The 27,440-nt window shown below is 34.1% G+C and overlaps 1 protein-coding gene across 2 annotated transcripts; it reads right to left on the reverse strand.

The window, feature by feature from the left end:
- Positions 1–103: 103 nt before the first annotated feature.
- Positions 104–26,959, reverse strand: LOC124365039 (hydrocephalus-inducing protein-like). Of its 2 annotated transcripts, XM_046820935.1 has the most exons (11): positions 26,825–26,959; positions 23,857–23,986; positions 21,040–21,182; positions 19,664–19,811; positions 19,341–19,504; positions 12,301–12,451; positions 10,396–10,632; positions 6,736–6,963; positions 5,559–5,704; positions 2,415–2,595; positions 104–366 (listed from the first exon to the last, which is right to left on the reverse strand). In XM_046820935.1, exons 1-11 carry the CDS (start codon positions 26,929–26,931, stop codon positions 202–204), a joined length of 1,800 nt encoding a protein of 599 aa, XP_046676891.1. In that variant the 5' UTR covers positions 26,932–26,959; the 3' UTR covers positions 104–201. The 2 variants fall into 2 exon arrangements, with proteins under 2 accessions (XP_046676891.1, XP_046676892.1); XM_046820936.1 differs by lacking the exon at positions 10,396–10,632.
- Between the last annotated feature and the right edge of the window lie 481 nt (positions 26,960–27,440).

Below are 27,440 nucleotides of genomic sequence, written 5' to 3' on the forward strand. Positions count from 1 at the left end.
TACATTTTCCATGAATTATTTTAATCTTTTTCTGGAATTTATTTTTTACTTTAGAAGATAAATCAGGAAGAAAACAATGACTTGTCGGCCTCTAACATATTCATATACTCAAACACTGACAGCACTGTTGGCTGTGTTTTGTTTTATTTCTATCTCAGTTCAATGGTATATTCATATAATGTGCCGAGGATATTGGTCATTCTACGAAGAGGATCTGGATGTGTTGAGCAATCCGCACAGATAGAAGACCCACTGGATGTGACACAATGCCTCATCTGTCACAGACACTGTCAGCTTTCCTGTCTCTGGATACTGGGGAAACTGTTTTCCCTCAAGTTCAGCCATCTCCACAGTTACCTCAACAACCTTTAGTACATATCCTTATGAGAGAAAGATACTATTAGAATGACATACAGGGTGATCATAAAGTTCATCCCTTCTGATAATTTTGAAATGGTTATGTTTAAGAAATAAAACTCAGAGAGTGCTTCTGGACAAATAGAGACTACATTCTGGTGTATATGTAATGTATTTAAAATTTTTGAAAACTGTTCCCTGGATGATGACCCTATACCACAAAAATTTCTAATTTGGATCCCGTTTTGTGATACCTAATCAGAAAATATGTAGAAAAATTATAATTTTGGTGGAAACCAAAAGTTTTGACGTTTGTTGGTTTTTGGAAAATCTAGGATCAATGCTAAATTTAACAATATGTTTTAAAAATTCAAAAACTTTATTTAAACATTTTGCCTTTAGTAAACTAAGGGTTTAAGAAAATAAAGGATAGTTTTGATAACAACCCAAAGTCATCCCTCCTACTCCTAAAAAATACACGCACTACACAATAAAGAGCAAAGTCAGATTGAAAAATTGTTACCCTTTACTCATACTGTGATTAAAATTGTTTAGTCTGAATTAATTAAACAAAAAATATTGGTAACACCGGCCATACATACACTAACAACGAAAACAATCTTGAAATTTTACACACAATCAAAAAAAGTCGCCTATTGTCTACTTTAGAACATTTTTAAATTTACAAAAGTGCCAAAATTAATCATAATATATTATTAAATGACAAAGATTTTCTAACAAAAATTTATTATTCGATAGACTTTTAAACAATATACATTGATCATACATAAAATTAAATACAACAAATTTAGCCACCAAGGTAGTGAAAAAACACATGACAATTTGGTTTTAATTGTTTATTTTCATAATTTAACTTAACCTTAGTACCTGAAGATGAATTCCCAGAATTAAAAATGTACATTGTACGAAAATAAGAAGTTTAAAAAGTGTTAAAAAGTTACTTGAACATTTTAATCACATATTTCCATAATTGCACCTTAAATGCTTTAACTTTTCCATAAGTACTTACAGCATATGCTGTGTCTTACTCGAGTGTATATTAGGCTGGTAACAGATCATTGGTGAGAATAGCTCGACAAACTATTACATGTCGCAAAGAAAAAAAGCATGCTTCCTCATATGAAACTAAACAGCAAATGCCAAGCTCTCACCCATTTAGCTACATTTTTGCACTCATCAAAGGGTTAAATAAGCACAACGTTTGTTTGGCATTGACTGTACCACGTGCTCTAGCGTGGAGTGAAGAGGAAAGATTCAAGATCTTTATTGGCCATTAAATAACATTTTAAGTTACAACAGGCTTCGTCATGAAAAAACATTTGATATAAAAACTAATTTACTTACATACTACTAATTTAGTTACATTAACCAGATGTATTTTGTAACAGATCAAACATGTTGCACTTCAGGTACTCGTCAACAGAGTAAAATGCTTTTGTCTTAAGCCAAGTTGAAATCCTTAATTTAATTGGATTGGAGTGAAGCTCATTGGTAGTTCTCTTATAGCTAATGATAGTTTGAATAATCTAGTTTGTTGGGAATTATAACACTATTATAGGTCATTCAGAGGGGACCTTGAAAGATTTACAGATTACACGCCAAAATGTACACTCACATTATGTAGCTATATTATAATTATAAACAAACGTTAACATAGCTACAACATTCTAACAACGAAACATTACACTGACAACAAACATTTATGACCAAATAAGTGACTATTTAGAAGAAAATAAAATTTTAAGTCCATCACAATTTGGTTTCAGAAGAGGTAAATCCACTATTGATGCCATTGACAAGCTAATACGAAATATACTGTCAACTTTTGAAAATAAGGCCTTTGCTCAGGCCACTTTATGTAAATTGTGTACTTTAATGTACTGTTTCATTATAAAATAACACAAACACGTTTTCTAGGCTATTTTTCCAAATATAATTAAAAAACCAAACAAGAACATTAAATTGAAATGATGACCAAGGATTTAAGGAAATTTTAACAAATTAATCTGTATTCAAACAATATTTATTCAACTAACCTGATTGGGTTGAAGATGTAGAGTTGGCTCTTTGATGAGGAAAGCCCCATTGTCAATAGAGAAGATAAATGTTTTCGCTTCCTTGAAGATATTCTTGATAGACACTGCAACATTTGAACCTGGAGTCAGAGTGTAGGGGCCTCTAGGTTCAGGATACAAGCTTGTGCCGATCACAGGAAACCTATTCAAATTTCATTTGTAACACAGTATGAGCAGTAAAAAATTAAAGTAAAATTATTTCTGTATAATCATGAAAATCATAAAATCTCTAATTTAGGAAAAAGAAGAACATGTCCTGAAACATCCTTACTTCAAGCTAATAAACCTCTCAATATTAGAAAAGTTTTCTCTTTCTATTAAAGTTATATATTAAAAATAACCAAATTTGGTAAAATCCTAAAGGACTTTTACATAATCTTCCTACTGGCAGGGATCAGATCAGCTGTAATGGAAAAAGGAAAGGGAATAACTTGAAAGTTTCTTCCTTTATTGATTTAATTTTCATTAGAACGAGCACACATGCTCATTACTCAGTAACTAGTATTGAAATTCTTTCTGGTACAAACAGAATTATTATTGTATTATTGTAGAATTATTATAGAATAATGTTAAAGTATATGAAAATGCACTTATGTTAAAGCAAGTCTATATGCAAGCTCTTTCAAGATATGAACTAACAGGAACACAAAGTTATAAACTGAAATTAAAATCATTGAGGAAGCAAGTGTCAATGGAATATGCAGAAAAAGCACAAAATAGATCAAAACTAATCTGGATAATTATTAATAAAGAGCGGAACAAATAAAACCCTAATAAAACTAATATAATTTAAATATAAGCAACTTTATATATGAAATATATAAAATAAATATATATTTTTCTTTTTTTATTTACACCCAGAAAGAAAGAAAGGAAAAAATAAAATAAATCATCTTCAGCTTGCAAACAGTTTGACTACACCAGTTTGCTAGTTACGCTATAGTTTGCTCCAATTAATTGATTTCTCCATTAACAAACACAGTCAACAAACCATTTTAAGAAGGACTGTTCCCATGTACCTTAAAATAATCAAAAGTTTACCCTAAATTCAAAAAAGGTGCTACCACAGATCCAACTTCACAGATCCAACTTCAGGTCAATATCCTTGGTTTCAGATATTTCTAAAGTAACAGAAAAGTGGCATTGCAAGATTGTTAAAACACTTACAAGACAACAGCCTGTTAACTGACAAGCAGGATGGGTTTGTTAAAGGAAGATCTATCGCAACAGCAATAGTTAGCCTTAAAAAAATATAATTAATCAGCTTGAAGATGGGAAATCATGGTTCCAATAATACTTACTAGGAAGTAACCAAGTAGTTAAATTAAAATGCACATAAAACAATATAGTCCAGTGTATGAAATCCAGTCTGAAGAAAATAACAAGGGGAGTTCTTCAGGGTTTGGTTTTAGGACTAGTCTTTTTATTCTATTTACCAATGACCTATTGTAACAGCTTGGTGTCCTGAGTACATGTTTGATAATGCAAATGATACCACCTTTATAATAAGTTAAGAAAAAACTGACAACTTACAAGAATGCTCCTCTCAGAGTCTAAATAAGGCCTTTTAATATTGTAAAGACCTAGTTGCAAACACACACAAAAAACAAAGCAGATCTCTTTTGGAAAAATAATAGTGCAACAGGACTTGAAGATGTGGCTCTCGAGGATAGGGTTAATCAGCTCGTATGACCATAGATACAAACCTTAAATGGAGACCCCACGTAGACAACTTATGTAAAACACTTTCATATGGTCTTTAAGCAATGAGAAGACTTAAACAAGCTGCCAACATCGATATTGCAAGAACATCATATTTTGGTCTATGTGAATCACACATAGGGTATGGCCTAATTATCTGGGATGGAACTTCCCTCGGTAATGTGGAAAGAGTACTGATTCCGCAGTAATGAGCCACATGGATTCTAGCGGATCTAAAACCTTAGGAAACCTGGTGCAACTCTTTCAGAGATATAAAGATAAAGACATAGATGTCTGTAGATACAAGAGGTAATCATATATGCTAACTAACAAGAACCTTCATGTAACGATAACATACAAAACTACAATATGAGACATACTATCTTCTTTGTCACTCCTCAACATAGACTTAACCTGTGTGACAAACAACCACTCTACATTGGCTGCAAACTTTAAACTCACCTTCCTGCAAACATTAGAAGACTAAGAAGACAAAACTTAAAGAGAGAGCTGGGCAGATGGCTGACGGACCAGCCCTACTACAGCCTAGCAGAGTTCTTTAACGACAGCTGACAACAAGACATTTTAACTGACATGATTAACATTAACTTTGCAATTGATTGTTTATTATTCTCTACTTGAGAATAAATTGGCACCATCGTATTTCTCCATGAAATTACAAATAAAGAAATGATAATGTATACAGAATTTTTCAGATGATAGAAATAAATTCATTACATCTATCAGCTATTAACTAATGGAATTGTACAATTATTAAGTTTTTAAAAAATTGGAGAAGTGCATTAAAAGCAAATTCCTTGAGAAGTAAAAAAAAAAACTGAATGTTTTCAAATGTTGAAGGAAGTGTTTGGTACTAATTGTATGCCCGTTTATTTGATATCTAGAGAGGCAGAATTTTTGGATGGTCTGGAAGATGTACAATTTGATTGTCCTATGCCATCAAGAAACAAAAATAAGTTATATAGGGAGATAGTAACAAAATTACATTCAGATTTTAAATGATAAAAATTTGCACTGGAATGGTCCCATAAAACCTTTCTTGTGGACAAAAAAAAAACAAGAAAGACATCTATTCTGACATCATGGAGTCATTCACTGCAGAGCTTGAATTAGTGGAAAAGGTCATAACGTGTGATGAAACATGGATATTCTTGAAAATTCTAAAACTATGCCCTGTGACATTTTTTTCCGCAATTACGAATCTGAGTATCTTATTTAGTCATGGGAAAATTCAGTAGATTGATCCTAATCTAAACATAAAAATACTCTGATAAGCTTCTTAAACTTTCACAATTTTGTAACAGCAGCTAATAACAAATACTCAAGATGTTTTCCTGATTCATTTTAGTGGAAAACATAGACTAATAGCTGGTAGACACTCACAAGAAGTCTCCAGCTTGTAACGATGTGGCACAGATCCCAGTGGAGATGTTTGTGAGAGAGGACGGCTGGTAGACAACGTTCACAGACTTGCTCTCTCCTGGATCCACAGTCACAGGACTTTCCACGGTCACATCTTCGTGAGAACTCTGCAGCCAATATTACAGGATCTTAAACGCTTTGCCTTCATAATGGTCTAACATAACATCATTATCCACCAGGAACTTAATCATATATTCATACATGCCTATAACGAAATGTTTACAACCCACATTTACATAATGGTAAGTTAATTAAGATTTTTATTCAATATTAAAACACTACCAACAAAATTTAAAACTTTTTCATGCCAATATATTGGTGATATGTTGAAACATAAATCAGAATAGTAAACACGTATACTGCATTGGTATAGCCTTCTAGTTTCTTGTTCTTCCTCATCAACAAAGAAGTGTCTCCTTTACCACTGCATGATTTTGTTAATATTAAAAATTACTACACAGTCAATCATTGAATCAGCTCCTGACATACACATAGTGTTACCAAGCTCTTTTACAACATTTTCAGTTGTTTCAGTCATACTGTATGAACAAGTAATCAAACATATGTTAGTAAAGACATGGTCCATACTCTCCATCTGAACACATTTACAACATAATTCATAGTTTCTGAGTAGCTTTGAGTATCAGAAAAAGATCTACATGTAGGCATATTCCTTAAAGAGCTGGCTGTAGTGAAACGACCTTCGGTTTTCATGCAAAAGTTGAGTTCAGCTCTGTGTCTCTAATGTCGAAATGATGCAAAAAGCTTGTATCACCGACTTTTTTTGGATCTCTTCAGACGGACACAGACTCCAGATTCCAATAAAGTCTGTGGCAGTGTCAGACGCTGCAGTAAGAGGTAAGTGAAAAGGTGAAAATATTTTCTATTTCTCCTGTCTTCATGCGAGGTATTTTAAAAAGCTGTGATTAAAAATTAACTCCACATATTGCACTAACTTATCTATCTTGTAAATAAAATATGATCAAACGATCATTTGATGGTACTTGGTTAAAAAAATGTTTATCTTTAATAAGAACAAGGTTGAACTTCTTTCATCAAACTTAGTACTGTACATTAGCCTCATCACTCTAGATCCGGTTACAAACAGACTGTACTTACTGTAGCACTTCTTACTTACCGCACACTCAAAGATGGCCTGGAGGGAGCTGAAATTTCTGAGCTGGATGTGGGCTGAAGCCTGCAGACCGAGGTCACAGGTGAGGTTCAGGGAAGGTCCAGGAGGCGGAGGGAGAGCAGTAGTTTTCACAGTATAGGGTAACACCCCCAGCTGCTCAGATGTCAGCTCCAGTCTGTTAGATGAGCTTTCGCAGGGCCACAGAGGCAGATACTGCAGTCTCATTATTCCCTGTTACAGCAAACTGATGGTCGGTCTTTTCCTTAATTATTTTTTCAATATTAACAATTCTTATCTTACGTGTTTTTGGGGAAAGTTAATATTGTACTCTGCTAGCTATGACCACTAACAAAATTTCCCTTTACCACAATAAAATTCATAGAATTTATGTGGTTTTGAAAATGTCAGTTTTGGTGGAACATTATTAATTGAAATCTCATTTCTAAACTGTTATTACAAAAATACTTTCTGTCATAATAGCCATTATTATTAATTATATTACTGTAGGACAAATATTTGGTCTCAAGAAGACAAAACAATGTATAGTACAAACATTTTATTGAAATAGAGGATCAGCCGATATCCTTAATTCCCAAATTAGATTTAATTGGAACAACTATGAGTAGGATGGGTGAGTGAGGTATAAACAAAAAATATGTTCCCAAGAATGGTTTTATGTACAATCACACAGAGATGTCTTCTTTATCAAATGTCCAAAGAAAGGAGGCACCAGAGTCCATTAGAGCAAGGTAAGAAAATATCCAGGGTAGCTTTACATGAGTCTGAATAGATTTAATGGAAGCTACTGGATTTTACAAGAGAGAAAGATCAGAATTTTTAGATAAATAACAAATAAAATAAACGGTTTAAGAAAATATGCTTTAGAGATGAAGGCTGAAAAATTACCAAGACAGTGTTAGGTAAATAGATTTTACATTACACTACCTTCCACTGGGGCTTAAGCCAAGGTATGGCCATACATTTTCCTGTACTGACATGCCTTCTTTACCTGACTTACTAGGGATTTAAACAACTAAAATTAAACCACTCTGTCATGTTATTTTCACTAAAAAATATACTTGTATATGGTTTTTCAATATGAAATGTGGACTGTGGATATGTTTTTTTTTAATTATTGTCTGAGACAGAAAAATAATTACAAAAAATAGTAATTGTTACAAAATGTTTTAAGAATCCAACTTTTTCCTAGTGCCTACCAAAAGATTTTATTGAATAAATCAAGATATCCAATAATCAGTAAATATACTGGAAGTAAGACATTGCAAATCTGTTATTAAAGTATGAAATAAAAAAAATGGTATACTAAAAGTTATTAAAACGTATCGAAATGACAAGAATCGTAAACATTTTTTTATTGAATGATAAAAATGGTTTTATAGATATTACCTCATAATTTATTACAAAATAAATATTACAAATTCATGTTTGTAATGGATTTTTACTGCTCTTCGTACTAAAAAAAAATTCAATTTCAAAATTTATCAAATTTACTTTTAGAAAATATGTAAAATTTGTAATTGTTTCATTTTATGTAATTGCTTAAAAGTTTTTTTATCGATATAAAAACTGATTGAAAATCCTGACTATAATCTGAAGGATGGCTGAAAAAGTTTAATAAAACACAGAAATGTCACAACATAAAGTGTCTATTGTACATTGAGAATGTATGCAGCAAGGACAACAGTACTAATACCTGTACAACCTACTAAATGAATATATTATTTCTTCTTTTTCAAAAGTATAATGGATATTTCACACAAATAATCAAGTAAAAATTTTATTAAAAAGTAACAGACTTAGAACTAGTCGATGGCCAGTAAAGAAAGATTTGATTGCAGCTGTTTTTAAATAGGAAAAAATAACCTCTAACTTTATGAAAAATGAACGCAAGATTATGACAAATTGATCTCCTCAGGGATGTAGCTTTTGTCTCGCAGACAGAAACTTCCTTCAATAACAGTAATTTTAAGTTGGTTTAGATTGTGAGCTCAATCTCTTACTGCTAACAATACAATTTATGCATTAACATAAATCAAAATGCATAAATTAATGCATTTGGTTTGTTTCAGTTATTTTACGCTTTATTATGATTGACCAGCATAATTTTTTGAACCATAAACTACCTTTATTTTTATAGCAAATTCTTTAGGAACACAAAAAATAAATTCATTGAGGTTAATATTTAATTTTTGGTTTAATATGTAGTAAAATAAAACTTGATTTATCAACTGTTATATAGTTGGTGGCCAGAAACTCTGTATTTGAGTAGATTTTAGTTGATGGCCAATAGGAGGGTTAACAACAACTATTGACTAGGAGATGCTCACTACTTGTAGGGGTTATACACAAGCCCTTGTTTTTTAGCCCCTTTGATATGCTGCTAAAAACAGGAGTGGTCTGGTGATCCACATCTCCATTTTCTTGTTATTCACTTTTGTGAATACTCATATACCGGGTGAGTTTTTTTAAAGTGATTAAATAGCTAACTTTTTAATTACACAACTTAGCACCACACTTTAAATTCGGAACTTGCTCAATTTTAAGTTTCACTCAAGAATACACTTTCAAATTTTATGAAGAAGGCCGCCATTTTCCAATATGGCAGCCAACTTTAAAATCTTTTATGGAACACCCTGTATATTATTATGTTGTTTTTAGATTCTACTCTACAAAATAAGACATTTTTGCTTTTCAAAGTTTTTCTATATCTCTAATGGTTCAGGAGCTACGTGGACTGGAAGTTTTCGGACTGATGGTGAAAACTTCCAGTCCACGTAGCTCCTGAACCATTAGAGGTATTGAAAAACTCTCAAAAGCAAAAATGTCTTATTTTGTACAGTAGAATCTAAAAACAACATAAAATATAGGGTGTTCCATAAAAAATTTGAAAGTGTATCCCTGAGTGAAACTTAAAATTGAGCAAGTTCCAAATTTAAAGTGTGGTGCTAAGTCGTGTAATTAAAAAGTTAGCTATTGGATCACTTTAAAAAACTCACCCGGTATATATCTGCTAACTGAATATGAGAAATAGTGGTCACTTTTATAGAATGAAGGCCAACAAAGGATTTTATAGAGAATGGAACAATAATTTACAACAATCATTGTCACTTCAGCTGTTTCTCGAATTTGATCAACTGAATGTATACCAAGAAGGTATTGGGTAAGACCATTGTTAAGAGCAAGAGCAAAATATAGTAGGCAAATTCACTTGTCAGCATTTTATTGCATAATTTCAAAGTATATATACTGTACACAGAAAACTACACAACAACAGGTGAACCATAGAACTATTCTTCTCTAATCAGTAGGCAGAAATGACTCAGCTTCAGTGATCTTGTACGCTCAGATTAACCGAGATGGAATAAAAAGACATATAATTAATTCCTCAGAAAACAACAGAACACATTTTCATTTGAAATTAGTGCTTACTGTGTTAGTTTTGAAGTACAAGAATGTTCACTATCATATACCAAAATTAAGTGAAACAAAGTAAAATATTCATAATACAAATTGTAAAGAGTGCAAGTAGATGTTTAATGTGGGTAAAACAAAGTATGTACGGTTTTCAACAAAACTAGTTTACAGGACTTCCAATCAGTTTGAACTACAGGATGTACACTATGGGATGGAACAATACTGTACCTGCTGGAGTGGGTACACAGACAGTGGGGTGTTGACAACTACAGTCAGACCTGGCACATCGACAATGCACCCAACACTGATCACGGAGTCAAGGGGGTTCCGTACCACCAAGTCATGGTAGACAGGCTGCCTCACTGTTGTAGTAAGTGAGATGTCTGCCAGCGGACCGCATGGGTGTACCTCACACACCACCTCATACCACTCGTACTCTTCAGTCGATTCATTCGTCAGCATGATCTACACATGGCAAAGAGTTCTTGGTTAGTTATTAAATGTTTGTATGTTAGCTATGTGTTAAATGTTTGAATGTAAAGGGCCCCATACACCTGCGAGTCTGGCTCGTGAGCCTAGCTCGCCAGCCGGACCCGCTGATTATTCACCATACACCTACGTATCTTGTTCGCCCAGTTGCAAACATGAGTTTTTCGAAGAAGGTTGCAGCTGCGGTCATAGTGTTAGATGAGTTAGCTGTATTTTAGAAGAAACGGAAGAAAAGGGTAATGTGGTCAAAGAATTGGTTACTAAATAGAAAGAGATTTAGTCATATGAATTTATTTAATTTTATTAGGAATGATAGTCGCTAAGACTATCAGAACTATTTAAGGATGTCAAACAAAACACCTTACCCTTGGCGGAACGAGTGGCGCAAACGTTTTGCCTGCAGTAGTGAAAACGGAATGAACAGATTTTTCGGTGGTGGGGGCACGAGTCCGATCTGTAATGCGCCATACACTGGTGAACTGATACCCGAGCCGAGCCCAGCCCAGCCGCACAGCAAGTAGTGGCGGATCCGGCTCGGCTCACCTGAATTTGACTCGGCTCGGCTCTTTCACACGAGTTGAACCTGGGATGAAAGAGTGAACCTGTTCACACAACATGTATAGTTGTATAACTGTGGATGTTATGTTGCAATAAATTTCTTGATTCTTGATTCTTTATTGTCCATACACTGACGGATTTGGTCCATTTCTAGGCGAGTCGAGCCAGGCTCGCGAGCCAGACTCGCAGGTGTATGGGGACCTTAAAGGAGGCCTATAGTCGATTCATTGCGTTTTGAGAGTTAAGCGTCTAATATTTAACTGCGTGACCCTTTACATTTTTAGTAAATATTTCATCTCTGACATATTATAGACATACTTGTACAAAGCTCCTGGATAAATGTCAACCTCTTAGACTATGCTAGGAGTGACTCTTTTTTATGGAAAATAACAAGGTGAACTATTCAAGTTTTTACTGTAATAATAAACACTTTAAATTTAAGTTTGATAAACGTACAAATCAATAGATATAACTTTCCAAATAACCACAAAATTGAAATATGTATCTAATAATAACTTTAGGTATCTGTATTAGTGACAGTAAGAACTAACTGTATTCATCATCCAAAAAAAAGTTGTCAGAATATTGGCAGGAGTCAATAAATATCATAGTTGCAGAGAACTTTTTAAACATTTTAGAATTTTGACATTATTTTCTTTATATATACAACAATGCCTACTTTACCTCCGAGCTAATTTAGAAAAAGTAAACCTAAGGAAAAATGTTCACAATTATGAAACAAGAAGTCGTAACAATATCAACTTACCTCAAACTAGACTAGCTAAAACCGACAAAAGCCCAATGATGATGGCTATTAGACTATACAATAAGTTACCATTAGATATAAGGATGCTAAGTGATATGGAATTTAAAGCTAAACTAAATTATTTTCTATGTAAAAGATCATTCTATTCAGTGGAAGAGTACATCTCAACAGTGTGGACAAAACAAGACTTTTAGAATATTCATTGTATTACAAAAGTTGTAACATTGTATTGACGTGCTAATGTATTTGTGTGGAATATTTTCTGGCAGAATAAAATTCTTATTCTTATTCTTATTCTAACAGAAAATTTGTCTGGTAACCTTGAAAGTGAGTGTGCCTGGCAGGTAGCTAGTTAAGGTCAATGACAACTCTCGTGTCTTCGACCCAGACACCATGAGATATGGATGATATGATAGCTTGTACCTAGACACAGGTTCAGAGCTGGACTCAAGGCTGTGTGTTACGAGAAGCCTGTCAACAGACATTACTTACTTAAAAAATCATTCTTCATATTATCATTCTATGTTTGAATAAAACTTTATATACGATTAATATTAACACATCTTTACATCAAAGTGTTCACCATAGAAGTGTAACATGTTATAATTTGATTTATTTTATAGATAAACTGGTATGGGTTTATTACTTTTTCTTTGGAGAAATTGCATTCTAATTGTAAAAGTTGTTAGTTATTCAAAACAGATGGTGAAAGAGTTGAATGAAACACATATGTTATAAAAACTGGAGTTTTTTTTAGTTATGTTACAAATTCCATTATCTTTAAATTGATTACAGAGTTTAACAGTTACAATTACTAAAGAAGTTATGTTTATAACTTTATATACCTTCTTGATATGCAAATTTTAAATGAACTACTTTTCAAGAAATGAAACACTGGTGTATATTTTTCTTTGGTTCACTCTTTTTTAACATATGACATTGGATGTCAAGCAACTAAAAAAGGAAATTTAGATAGAATATTACTAGAATAAAACGTTCAATTTGCTTAGTGTACAGTTATAAAAATATACTGAATGTGGCACTGTTTAGTAAATATTAAATATGTGCCTACTGTCTTCAGCAGATGGGACTCTGGTCTCGGGCTGCAGCGGTGGGCACTGCAGAATTAGCACTCTGATACAGGAGGATGTTTTGCACCAAATGATCGCTGATCAGATGCCACAAAAGTTTTCCTTTGACAAACCCTTTAGGATTATTTTAACCCTCAAGGGATGATTGGTCAGAGGGGGAAGAAACCTCTTCCACCAGCGGAGCTCGAATGGTACACAGAACGGCTCCAAAACAAAAAGCGGCACAAGGCGCTGGAACTCTGGGAGTGAGACCATGTAGGGAGCTGGTGGTTCCTGTGGGGTCCGTATCCGACAGTATTTCAAGCGGAGGTCGCAGCCATTATGGAATGTGCTCGTGAGAAATCTTCGTCTGTGATATAGGGGCAAGACGATTAACATTTTCACGGACAGTTTAGGCAGCGCTGAAGGCGCTGGATTCCTGTGCAATCAAATCCAAACTGGTTTGGGATTGCTATCAGACCGTTTTCCCTCCCTTGCCAGAATCAACAATGTAACCGTTTTGTTGGGTTCCTGGTCATGAGGGGATTCTTGGGAACGAAAGAGCTGATTGCCCTGGCCAACCAGGGCTCAGCAACAATTATGACGGGCCCTCAAACCGTTCTGCGGTGTTACCCAAGGTGTGAATCCTCTAGGGTTGTCTCGAAATGGATTTGCACGGAGCATGGGAGAAGGTGGAGGTTGCATCCGAGTTTTGAGAATGAGTAGAATGGTATTACAGTCACCTTCTTCCAAGGTGGCTTCGGACCTTCTCTCATTAAAACAGATCAATGTCTTCTAAGGTCATTGGTCTCATTACGGGGCATGGTCCACCTGAGGAAGCATCTACACAGAGTTGGGCATCCTTCAGGAGGATCCGCTCTGTGGAAGGTGTAATGAGCAGGAGGAGACTGCTGAGCACCTGCTCTTTGATTGCCCTGCAATAGCAAGAGAGCGGTATGCCATCTTTGGTAGCATGGACAGGGGTGGTGAATTTTCCCAGGAGGACCTGATAGGTTGTTTTTCGGCGGTTTGTTGAACTGCTGAAGTTGTAGATGGTAGGCCTCATGGTCAAAGTCAAAGTCAAAGTCAAATTCTTTATTGCCATAAACACATTGTATACATTGTATGACATCGTCAATATTTAAAACAGTGATACTAATAAATGTATTTAATAATTAGTACAATATAAAATGAACTCTTTTACATCATAGATACTTAATTCAATCAACAATGACTTAAGCTTAATTTTAAATTTTATTGTCATCTAAGCATTTAATTTCCCTAGGTAACATATTATAAATTTTAATCCCCATTTCATATGTTGATTTAATGGTTTGCTTGATAATTGCATTGCCTGATTCTAAGCAAGTTTCTTTGTCTAGTTCTCATGATCATGAATTGAACTATTTGTAGGTAAAACATTTAAATTTATCCTAACAAACAATAATAAACTGTAGTATATACAATGATGTAACAGTCAGAATACCTAAATCTTTAAATAAAGCTTACAGTGAGTCCTACAGCTAGCATTGCACATAATTTCTTAAAAACTCTCTTTTGCAAGATTAAAAGTTTTTTTTATATTACTATCACAGCCCCAAACAATGATTCCATAAGATAAAATGACTTTGTATGTATGCATAATATACTGACAATAATACATCTAGAGTTACATATTGTTTTCAGTCTTCTAATCATAAAGGTACCTTTAGAAATCTTATTACAGACATTTACAATATGAGCCTCCCATTTTAATATTTGGACTGTAACAAACACACCCAAAAACTTAACATCATTGACATCAATAGAGTTACTCAAACTAAATTTAATACATTGAGTTTTATCTTTATTTAGACATAAACCATTGGCCGCAGTCCAATCCTCAGCTACAGAGTTAAAATGAGACATTATTTGATTTACTAGATTTATATTTTAAACAACTAATTTGTATTGCTAAGTCATCTGCATACATAAAAGATGATACACAAACATTATTAAGGGCAGAGGGCAAGTCATTAATATAAACAATTAAACATAGTTGGTCCTAATATTGACCCTTGTGGCACACCTGTAATTACTTCCAAGTATTGAGAGAAGCAACCATTATAAAACACTGATTGAAACCTATCAGATAAATATGAATGAACAAGTTTAAACAGACTTTTCATCAAATCCATAAAATTTGAGTTTATTTAAAAGTATCACATGATCAATAGTGTCAAAGGCCTTCGACATATCGTAAAAACTACCAACCACAAATTTTCTTGCGTCTACATTAATTGTACACACTCCTTCACATAATCGACTAAACGCCATACTGGTACTCTTCCCTGGTCTAAAGCCATACTGACTATTGGGAAAAAAGATTATTATGTTCAAAATACTTAATTACTTGGTTATTTAAAAGAACTTCAAAAACCTTAGATACAACAGGTACTATTGACACAGGACGATAATTAACATAGTCACCTGTTGAAGACCCTTCTTATGCAAGGGAACAACCTTCACTAACTTAAGACATTGTGGGACAATACACCCTTCAATACAGATATTAAACAAGTATGACAAAATTTCAGCAATAAAATGGTGATGCCAACTTTAACACATGAGAGTTGAGATTGTATACATCTAAACATGAACTATTACTCAAAGATAAAATAGCTTTATGAACCTGTTCAACACTAACACAGCCAAATGAAAAAGTTGAATTTACATTATTACCTTTAATGACACTTGTTAATCTTAAACTTATCAAGATAGTATGACATATCATGTATTTGCTGAGGCACTTCTTGGACAATAGACTCAACTTTACTTACGAAAAAATTATTAAAACCACTACTAGTTAAACTTACATCAACCTTATTAACAGAGGAACATTCATTAGCACCTAAGGTTTTCTTTTACAATTGACCAGATTGCTTTAGGTTTATCTATAGCATTCTTAACTTTATTACCATAATGAGCTCGCTTGGCTTGCCTTACATTGCATTTATACCTTGATTTCAGAACTCTGTATGAATCCTTAAAACAAACCTGACCAGTATTTTTTAAACAATTCATACATAAAACAAACATTGCTCTTTCACTAATCTAAGCTGCTCATTATACCAGTTGGCTTTTTTAGGCTTATTTTTAACAACCCTACTGTATTTAATAGGGCAGGCTATATCAACAATTTTCTAAAAACTTAGCTAAAAACAACTCAAACTTATCATTAACTGAGCTTAAACGAATACAATACCAACCAGTTAAACCTTGCTTAGCAGGAACCCAAATATGCACTAGTGACATTATCAATTGATCTGGATATCTTAAAATTAGGCCTACTTTTAAAATTTTTGTTTACCAATTGAGACATCATTTTGACATGGATCCAATTTACCTTTAAAAACCACGCTAATGGTGGTCAGACATTGCCATTGGTTGCACAAAAGCAGAACAAATTCTATCAGGATGCACAGATACAGCTATGTTGTCAATACATGTACCAACAGAATAACCATATAGGCTAGGTCTAGTAATATCATACACAGTATTCCTCAAGTTAAAACTCAAAAACAAGTTGTTTAAAACCCTATTATGCAAGCTGTCACTTAAAATATCTACATTAAAATCATTACATAAAATCAATCGAGAGGCACCAGTTTTATTTTTATCAGATAAATATTTAACACATTATGCAAGTTTTTCAATAAAACAATCAAAATTTTCATATACAGGGAACTCTATAAATTTCTAAACAAATAACATTTAAATTCTCAATATAAACCGCCGCTACTTTCACACACAGAAGGTACGGAGAGAGTTTACAAGAAAAGGACAATTCTTTAAACTTCAAATCAGATTTGAGAAAAAACTGCTGTGCCCGCCTCGTTTAGCTGAAGGCCGATGATACGCACTATTGCCAATACGAACCCAGGAATGACCAATTCTGCAAGATTGTCTCGATGCTCCCAATGTTCAACATATGCAGACCACATGACAGCCAAATTTGTTAGAGAGAAGACTAATTTCATCTATCTTATGAAGGATACCCTGAACATTCCAGTGAACCACTGTGAAGTCTACATATTGAATTGCAGAGGGATCTGAAACTAGGCTCACTTTAGGTGGCCCGAAGTGACTGATTTGTTGCTGTCCAAAAAGAATCATTTCTTTTCACAAAAGGCTTAGGCCTATTCCTAGGAGCCCGGTACTTGCCAATAATGCATCCCTCGAACCATAAGAGTTAGGGTGCATAAGCTCCTCCCCCAAAGCATAAGAAACTCCAATTTTAAAAGAGCTATATGTATTGTATCTTGTCTCAAGTTGCTCACACACAAATGTCTCAGACTCATTTTAAAAAACGACTTCAAGTACGTAACTATATCCTCCGAGCTCACTGAAGGATCGAGCCCTGAGAGGAACATCCAGAAACATTTTCTTAGCTGGCTTGATAACAAATCTTCACTCACCTGTCTCGTACCATGCACCACATTGTTCTTACTTGACTTCACTGCATCACTAAAACTAGGCCCACCTTCACCATACTTAGGCCTATGAACCAGTTCTTTAGTCTTATGCTCAGTAGCAAAAATGTGTCTCACATTAGGCTTAGATTTGTCCATATTCCCTCTCATGTTGTTTCCACTTTTTCCACCTCTATAACTCGCAGTTTTCCAACCTTCGGTTAGAATTAGTGAACACACGATTAGAATTTTTGCTGGACACTGTCATCATCTTCTATAGTGCCTTCCACATTCTCACTAGGACCACCTTGGGTACATAATTCTCAATCTGACCTGCTTCGTTAGAACTAGGCTTACTCAACGTTGAGGTAGGCCTAGGCTCAGTACCAAATTCACTAATCACTTGCTTAAGCATAACCACTTCTTTGGATAACCTAGAATTTTTCAGATGCAGTGTTTCCGGGGGTGCGCAAAAAGCCCTTGAGGCTTAAGTGCATGGCAGTAGGCCGCCCCAAGGGAAAAAAAAAAAATTAAATATAGTATCAGTACCTTAATTATTAATCTAAATCTATGTATTTTATAGACACACTCATATTTTATAGTAACTTATTTTGAACAATTTCTAAATGTAGATAATAGAATGTATCAATATAAATTCCTTATCATAGAAAGGTAAATTAGCAAAAACTAGAATTTTACAAGAAAACTAAATTTATTAGCACACTAGGTGTACAGCTACCAAAAATTATAACTCGAAAAATTAAAACAATGCTAAATGATTACCTGTTACAATATGCACTTTATACTTCTGAGAAGTTTTTAAAACAATTAAAAACAATGAAGTTTATCTTAGTTAATAATTTTTATTATTGTGTAATTTTTAACTTAATTACATTAAAAACATAAAATCAATATTTAATAATTTTATTTTTTGTGAGGCCTTTCGATAGCAAGGCTATCTTCTTCAGACACATTACAAAAGTAAATACAAAAAGTAAATTTACCTTTGTGATGTGTCTGAAGAAGATAGCCTTGCTATCGAAAGGCCTCACAAAAAATAAAAGTATTAAATATTGGTTTTATGCTTTTAATGTAATTAAGTTAACAGTAACCAATATAAGATCCATCTTCAACATTGTGTAATTTTGTGTGTGTTTTCAATTATGTATGTATGTAAATATATGCATACTAGCAGTTACCTAAGGTTTTGCTCACAATTTTATTTTGAAAACTAGGACACCATTAGTATATTCTTTTTTAATGGCATTCCAAACAATCCTGAGTTAAATAGTAGTAATCAATTAAAGATATTCTAACTTCCTGATCCATATTTAGATTTAAATTTAAAAACAGTTTTTTGTGATTCTGAAGTTAAGAGAGTGGAACAATTTTTAAAAGTACTGGTAAAATAGTATGAATTTCTCTTAAATATTCTATTACTTTTTTTGAATAGCTCCAACAATTTCAGTAACAACTGAACTATTTTAGCCTGGTGTGGAGGAATCTTCAGTCAAAGTCCTTAACTTTTCAACTGTTACACTTATGATGTAATAAATGGTGGGGCTCTATGTAATTTTTAAGGTATGTTTTAGGTACTTACTATTACAATAATCATGATTAAGAGCTTCAGACGTTAAGTGAAATTCCACATGGTTTCATTTCAGGTTTCAAGCGACAAACAAAACAAAATTTAAAAGAGTACTTAAATTATTTAAACATAGGTTTTTGTTGTTAAAAAGTTGAGAACCCCTGCATTAGGCTAATTGGTCGCGGGACGCTTTAGTAGGAATTTGACAAATCTCTTAATCAGCCAAGAAGAGCCTATATCTGATTACTTACTTCTGAGGTACCTGCAGCCAGTTATGTACCAGTATAATCAGTGTATGAGATGTGTGTGTAGGCAACTGCACCTGCAGTCTCTCAGCCATGGCAGGGGGAGTGGCAAACCCTTCCAGCACATACACCAGACACGATCCATCCATCAAGTAGAACAATGCAGTCCCCTAATGTCATAACACACTTGTACAGTGTTTGAAATATAGCTTCTGTTCATGACACTCTGAAATTACTTTTACTTATCACCATAATTAATTTAGAGAATATGATTTTAAGAGTAATTAATAAAGAATGAAAAGATGCCAATCCTTGACAATACAACATACCTTGTGAAGTTGAGGTGGTGTAATCACTTTCATGGGGGCGTACTTGATCTTAAACAGCTGAGTGCCGTAGGGTGGTAGGGAAGCGACCTTATCTCCAGAAAAGTACTCTCCACTAATAGAGGCTGAAAGAGTCACTTCTTGTCCGAACCTGTAGAAAATTATACCATTCTGATGGGGACTAAATCGTAGGGAAAATTAGCTAAACATAATATTGATTTCATATAGTCAATAAATTAGTACATTCACACACACAGGCATGTAATTATAATAATTCGTTCTGTCAAGTAATTCAGCAGAGTTGCTTCTATTTCAAGTATAATTAAAGCTACTATGCTTGTTACATTCTGTTCAAGCAGGAAATATATTGCTGGACGGTTAGTTGAATCAATTCAGATCCACAGAGTTATTGCTTGCTGCTTATAAAGCATTATACTGCTTAACTCAGTTACATTATTTCAAGCTAACAACTTAGCACATTTGTTGTATAAGAATACTTTTTCCCATTATTGCTATGTCTTTAAAGGTCAGGAGAAATCTTTTTGATGAATTCTAGAAAAATCTAAAAAATAATTATTTAACAACTGCTTAAATTTGCATAATATACGTTATGTCTTTCAGCATAAATATACTGACATGAAGCACTTTGTTTTTCAGGCAATAAAATATGCTATCACTGAGCAGCCCAACTGCCCAACAGCCCAACTGCAAAAAATATAGCTGGGGAGCACTGAAAAACTTATCGTAAAAGGCTGAAATTGACAAATTTGATAATGGTTGCTTTATAGGAGAACACTTGAAAATCTCGAGAATCTTTGATAAATTATTTTATGGTGGTAGCAAAAGAAGTGTTGTTTTCTGGTCATTATTTTACAGGAAATTGTCAGATTATCATACCATTTTCCTAAAACAGACTCTTTACTATATTTACAGATTACATTAAACATTTTGAATATTGAAGTTTATTGACTTCATTGTAATTGTTACAAAAATAGAGTACTGTTAAAAGTGAAGTAAAAGTATTTTCAAAAATTAAGGCAATATAATTTGCAATGAAGTTCACATTCAGAACTCATTTTATAGATTTGTTGTAATCAGGGTTAGGAAAGCACTGCCATTACATCCTGCAGCCACCACCTTTTTGTTACTAGTTATAATTATGTAAATTAGGGTTTACTTTGTTTATACACAAGTTTCGCATCACTCTGAATAGTTAGTTAGTGTTCGATTGGACTTGGTACATAGTGAACAATATACTACATCTAAACACAGGAGTAGTCCATTGGAAAATCATATACTAACAAAGTATTGCAGACTCGTAATTCTTCTTTACTGTTGAACTAATGTGTAATAATGTTATTTCAGAATAAGTGCATTACTTGTTGAAGATTGGTATCTCAGTGGTAGCAGTCTGTCTCACAGGGCAGGATAAGGAGATGGTCATCAATGGTGGGGGAACATCTACACAGGTGCCTGACAACTCAACTGTCAACTTTCCGTGGTTTGACAGAGTGCATATGGCCTGTACAAACAATAAAGGACCTTACATGATACTAAAGCATTTTCAGCCACTCTAAATAAATGCTAAAAACCTGATATTTGGTTCTCCATATTAATATTGTTTTATAGGAACAATGATGGAGTGAAACTATTTGTGTAGAGTAATATAACTGTAACATTGGAGAAAAATGTAAAAATGAGTATAGTTACAAGGTCAAATTGAGGGAGCTTTTATGGCAACTGAGCCAGTGGTATTGTTCAATGTTGAGTTTCACTATAACTCTGTTATTAAGAAAATATGTGTTGTCTGTTAACTCCGCGTTCAACTGCTGCCGAATCACTGCTTCTCTACACAACCCCTGGCAGCTTTGGAAATAAATACGTTGAAGTTGATCATTGTGGGCGAGAAACACGCTGCATGTATGATGACTGGCAAATAAAACTGGCAGTATCATTGAAAACATGGCACTTAAAGGTTCCACCTACCTACCTGCTAAGAAACAGGTATTTAATAATGAATGATTTCTAAATTTTTGTATTTTCTAGAAGACAAGTATCATTCCATCAAGTTTAACGAAAAAACTTATAGTACATTTTTATGTTGGTCAGACCAGTCTAGACTTATGAAAAAAATAATGATTAAATAGTTCAGCCTATAGTTTAAGGATCATCTCCATTCTAGAAGACTTAAACTATGTGGATTTAGTTTGAAATATTCAGAATTGAAGACCAAAATTTTTATCAAATTAATAAGGCTAAGTTAGGTTTGAGATTTTAAAGTATTTAGTCGAATAAAACATTATTTTGTGGTTTCAAATTACTTTTAAGTTCTTCTTTGAAGAACTATCACTTTAGCAGTTCAGATTGTTATATCTTATAGGGAGGCTTGGTCTCCCTAGGGATAGAAACCTCTTCCACCAGCGGAGCTAGAATGGTTTATGGATGGTTCTAAATCAAGAAGAGGCAAAGGCCCTGGGATTGTGGGAGTGAGAAGGAGCTGGTCGTCTCTTTGGGTCCTTATCCCACAGTTTTTCAGGCAGAAGTCACAGTCATAGTAGAACAATGCTTGTGAGAATCTTTGTCTATGGTATAAGAGTAGGATGATTAGCATTTTCACAGTAGATAGCCACGCATTAAAGGCATTGGACTCATGTGTGTTCAACTCTAAACTTGTCTGGGATTACTGTCAAATCAGTTTTTCCTATGCCAGAATCAACAATGTGACTTTTTGTTGGATTCCTGGTCATAAGGGGGTCTCTGGGAATGAACGAGCTGATGCCCTGGCCAACTGACAGGGCCTCAACCGTTCTGTGGTATTTCTAGATGTGAATCCTTTGGAGCTGTCTTCAAGTGGGTTCATGCTGAACATGAAAGAAGGTGGAGGTTGCATCCGGGTTTGAGAATGAGCAGAATGGTACTACAGTTGCTTTCACCCAGGGTGGTGTCTGACCTTTCTCTTTAGGTAGATCGGTGTCTTCTCGGGTTGTGGGTATACTTATCTATATATATATATATATACAAATTCAAATACAAGTGACTGACTGATCATATTTTCTTAAAATCTGTAAGAGCTTGGACCATGAAGCTTGGCGCAGACATTATTTATAGCCTCTAAAAGGGGACTAAAAAAATACTTTGGAAAATTCAGCCCCTATGTTAAATATTAAAAACAAAATTTACATGAATTGTGCATGTTGCCTACCTCAATTTAACAAAAGGGCATGCAGACTCCTGTTCGTTTTCTCTAAATCACTGTCTGTCCATGTGATGATTGTTATTATAATCCGCTCCCAAACATATTATAATAAAACACATGATTTCTGCATCCAAAAAGCTATGCTATTAAATAAATATATAAGAATTTTATTTGTCATTCAAGCAATAGACAAAGTCAAATCCACTACATTAAATTGTTGTGGATATAATCTGTGAGACTTGCCCATTTTATCTATATATGTCAACTCCAAATACCATTGACTGACTGATCAAATTTCCTTAAAAACTATAAGGCCTTGGACCATGGAGTAACACACAAATATTCTTTATAGGCTCTAGATGCGCAATAAGAAGGATTTTGTAAAATTCCACGGGGAAATATATTAAATATTAAAAATTAAGTTGAGGTGAAATATTTCTTGTAAAGTTATAAGTAAAATCAATAGTCATTACAAAGATTTTCTCTCTCAATTTATTGGAAAGTTCTCTTTAAACTTAAATATATATTTAAATATTACACTAAAAAAGAAAATCCACAATGAAGGAATAAATTTGATTTGAATATTTTGTATTTTTTTATTTGTACTATAAATAATTTTAAAAACATTTTCTATAAAACAAAGGAAAGTTAAAATACTCATCATTTTGCGTTTCAAAAGAATGGTATTGACAACTAGTAGAGCTGATTGAATTAGCTGACTTTATTTCTCATGCTTCTCACAAACTTCTGAATTAGTACTTTGAGTTTCATCAGTGCATAGATACGCTTTCCTGTGTTTTGCTTTGGGAAGAACAAAAATAATGACTAAATGTTTAGTCTATAATGCAATGAAACGGAATCTTTGCACAGTGTGATGATAGCAATTTGAGGGTTAAATAGGAAGGCAAATATGTTCTATATTTGTTGTGACATCTACTCTTGGATGTATAATAGTTATTATAATCTTCTACACTTCTAGTAGTAAACAAGGTGACAATACCTGACAACAGACGTCAGCCTGTAGTTTCTCTGGTGTATAAGATACTGTAAGAGTGATATTCGAGCCTGGGACACTGTATCCTTCTGCTGGAGATATGGCAAATATTGATTTCTTCACTTCCCACGTGAATCTGAAAAGTAACTCTAGTTTAAAACGCAGCTCTACAAAAAACTTTTTAAAAACCATATCTTTTAAAACTTTATCTACAAAAAGAAAAAAAGCAGCCACGATACCGGAAATCTTTTAGTTGAACTCTTTTTTTTTTCAAAAAAAAAAAACAAGTATAATTATATTGTTGTACAAAGTATATCTCTTTTTATCTAGCATGTCAGGCACTCTGTGAAGAAAAACTCTATCTATTTCAAAGGTAAGTCTGCTTAGTCAGTTTAAATCCTCTAAAATTTCCTTTGTGTGTAAAACACTACCATTGTGAAACATGATCTGGGGAATGAAATCACAGATTTCTCATAGCAAAAGGGAACATTTTTCAGTTACAGCGTTCCAGTGACAATTTTTTTTAGATTCCATGAACACTTAAAGCATAATGCTTGATCTGTGAAATAACTGCATTACCAATAAATGAAACAACAACTTATGCCTTACAAAATGTAAAGGTTATGTAAAGATCAGAGTAATATATTAATAAAAAAGTGACAATTGCTGTTTTATATGAAAAGGTTAAACAATCTGACTCTTCATATCCAGTTTAGAGGAATGGCAAATAGGAAATGAAACATTTTCTGAGTTTAACACTAGCTATAGAACTGTGTGACTGTATGTCAGCTAACAAAAGTTAGATTATCCAGTCTTCTCCCATCAGCCAGAGTATCCAGTTAGGACAGGCACTTTTGTGGGTCATTTTGTAACTCTTGCAAGTCTAAATGCAGCCTCCCAATGATTTTTAAATGCTTTCGTTTCATGGATCCTTTCAGGCATGAAAGGATAAAAAATAAGTTGGGGGACTTCAGTTGGAGGAGTTTAGCTGTGCTCGTAGGGCTCAGATACTAACCTTTCAACAAATAAACGCTATCTGTGTGGCAGGTTGCGTTTACGTGCTAGCCGCTGAGATGAAGGCGCAACAATTGCTTTAATGACTTTAAACTCATGATTTCGATTTGCAGATTAGTATTGACAAATTTTCAAAAACACATTAAACAACACTATAACAACTGAAAAACAAGGATAAGTCCTATTATTGCTATTATTTGGCATTCTCTTATTATTTAATTCCACCACAATCAGCACTGTCATAAAACAGACTGATTTTAGCGAGTGTGATGAGTTATTTGGGCCAATAGGATTCCTGAAAGAAGGATTTTACCCATGAGTCACAGGAAATGTTTTTGGGACGCAGCGCATAACGCTATCCCGCCACCCCTCCCGCCTATCACACACTCAAGGTCACACGCACAGCTAGAGTCTTCGAACTGTACAAAGGCTGAGGAATCATTGACACCCCTGCTTTGCCAGTACGTTGGTGATGAGGAAGGCATTGTAGACTAACAGGTTATTGTGATGTAAACTTCTGAGATTTGCAATCTTTTGTCGAAAGCATTGACTCCTGTGTTTGTCTTTTCATCACATTAACATAAAATTTTGCATTCAAAATTGTACCAGGTGGTTAAAATTCATAATAGACTAGTCCTTTAATATATAAAAAAACAAAATGATCATTTTCCTGATTTGGAATCTGATCATCCTGGCCTTCTTGGAGATTCTTGATGGCTGGGTTATCTTGTTGATTTCTTTTTGTTTCTGTTTGTTTTTGTTGATTTTGTTTTTTTGCCTTGTCACTGGAACACTTCTGACAGAAAAAGCCATCTTAATCATTGCAACAGTCTTGCCAAGTTTAATGCAAAACAGTCTTATGTTCTACACCAAGTGTCACACTGACTTGCAGGGGGTCAAAAAATAACTATCACGAAATGTTTGTCCTTATTCTCCATCTGGTGAAATAAGACTGAGTGACAGAGAATTTGTTATCTGACTTTCCCCTCTACAATTTCCAACCAATCCTGGCTAGTTTTGACTCACATTAACCCATTGCGGATCGTATTGTTTTGGCGCTCGCGGGCACGAATTAATTTACGGTAAGCGGCCGAACGAACAGCAATGGTGCGCCACAGTATCGCTTGCTATTGTATACTAGAAAATTCAGCTGTGAAGGTATTCGTTCAGATGGAATATGGGCCTGCTGAGGTATCCGTGATGTAGGAACGATAAAACGCGAGCAAGGTTCCGGGGTGGCAGGGATGATGTCTGAATCATAGTCTAAATAAAGCGGCTTGGGCGAAGCGATTACAACATCCATGTCTAGACTAACCCCGCTAACATGTACTTCTGCGTCGTTTAGTTCTGTGTCACTAACCTCAAAAGTATTATAATAACAACTGAGGAAGACACCCAATCAGAAGCGCTAAAAAGCAGAGAGTAAACTCATATGAATGATTTTTCAACTTCGACATACAACTGCGATCTGTAGGATATTTATAAAACTTTTTGAAAACTCTAAACGTAGACCGTTGTTAAACATTCTTAGTTGACAAGGGAAGATGATCGCACGATTTATCAGACATTAACAGAACTATTTGGAGGGAAATTTTAAAGCAGACCGCTTTTGCGACCTGAGCTCGTCATCGTGCCGTTAGGCCCGGCCGCTGCGTGACGAGCCCAGCTCGTCAGTGATCCGCAATGGGTTTAAAAGATCACTCACATTAATTTTCACACAATCCCTGCATTACAGTGAATTTTCCTTTTTTGATACCGAGTGAGTATCCTGTGAGCTTGTTTATCTGTACAAGTTGGTCAAACCTATGATATTATCAATGATTAAATTGGTATTGCTGTGATTAAAGAAGTTTAGATATTATATTATGAAACATGAAGTATTCTGAAACTGTATTAGTACCTAGTGAATATAATAACCAGTTTTACCCCACAATATGGAATCTCTCTGTAGAACTCTCACCTGACAGCCAAGTCCCCACTGTTACACAACAGCAGTCTACTAGTAGCTGTGTTTCCCAAGACAGTGCTACCAAATGGTACAAACTGACGGTCCAGGAACACTTTCATTCCAACAGAAACTGGCTCTGACAGTAGACAGCACTCGTGTGTTGTCTTGGAATCTTACACACAACTGAACATAACACATTTTAAATATGCAGAATTATATAATTTATTCCTCATAACAGTGTCATTAAAAAACTTAGTCCATCTAGTATTTTTAAACAAGACATTACATTTTTATACTTACAATCTCAATAAACGCAATATTGTTAATATGATTTTGTTAATATTATTGAAAGTGGTAAAATGTTATTGATGAGTATATTTATAAACATCTGGAATTGTTAAAATCCATCCCACTGACATTACTGTGTGAGTTGATGAACGATACTGACAATAATATTTCAGTAATTATGGAAGCATTAATAGTATTTCCAATACTGCCCCAAACAGTCATTTATACAGACAATAGTAATGTATACACAGGGTATCCCCAAAATGCCTGCTCTAGTGAAACTTGTTCCTATTTCTATACAGTTCTTAGAAGACAACAAAAAAATGGAACAATCATTAAA

The sequence above is a fragment of the Homalodisca vitripennis genome, chromosome 6 (assembly GCF_021130785.1).
Source record: "Homalodisca vitripennis isolate AUS2020 chromosome 6, UT_GWSS_2.1, whole genome shotgun sequence".
Taxonomy (NCBI): Eukaryota; Metazoa; Arthropoda; class Insecta; order Hemiptera; family Cicadellidae; genus Homalodisca; species Homalodisca vitripennis.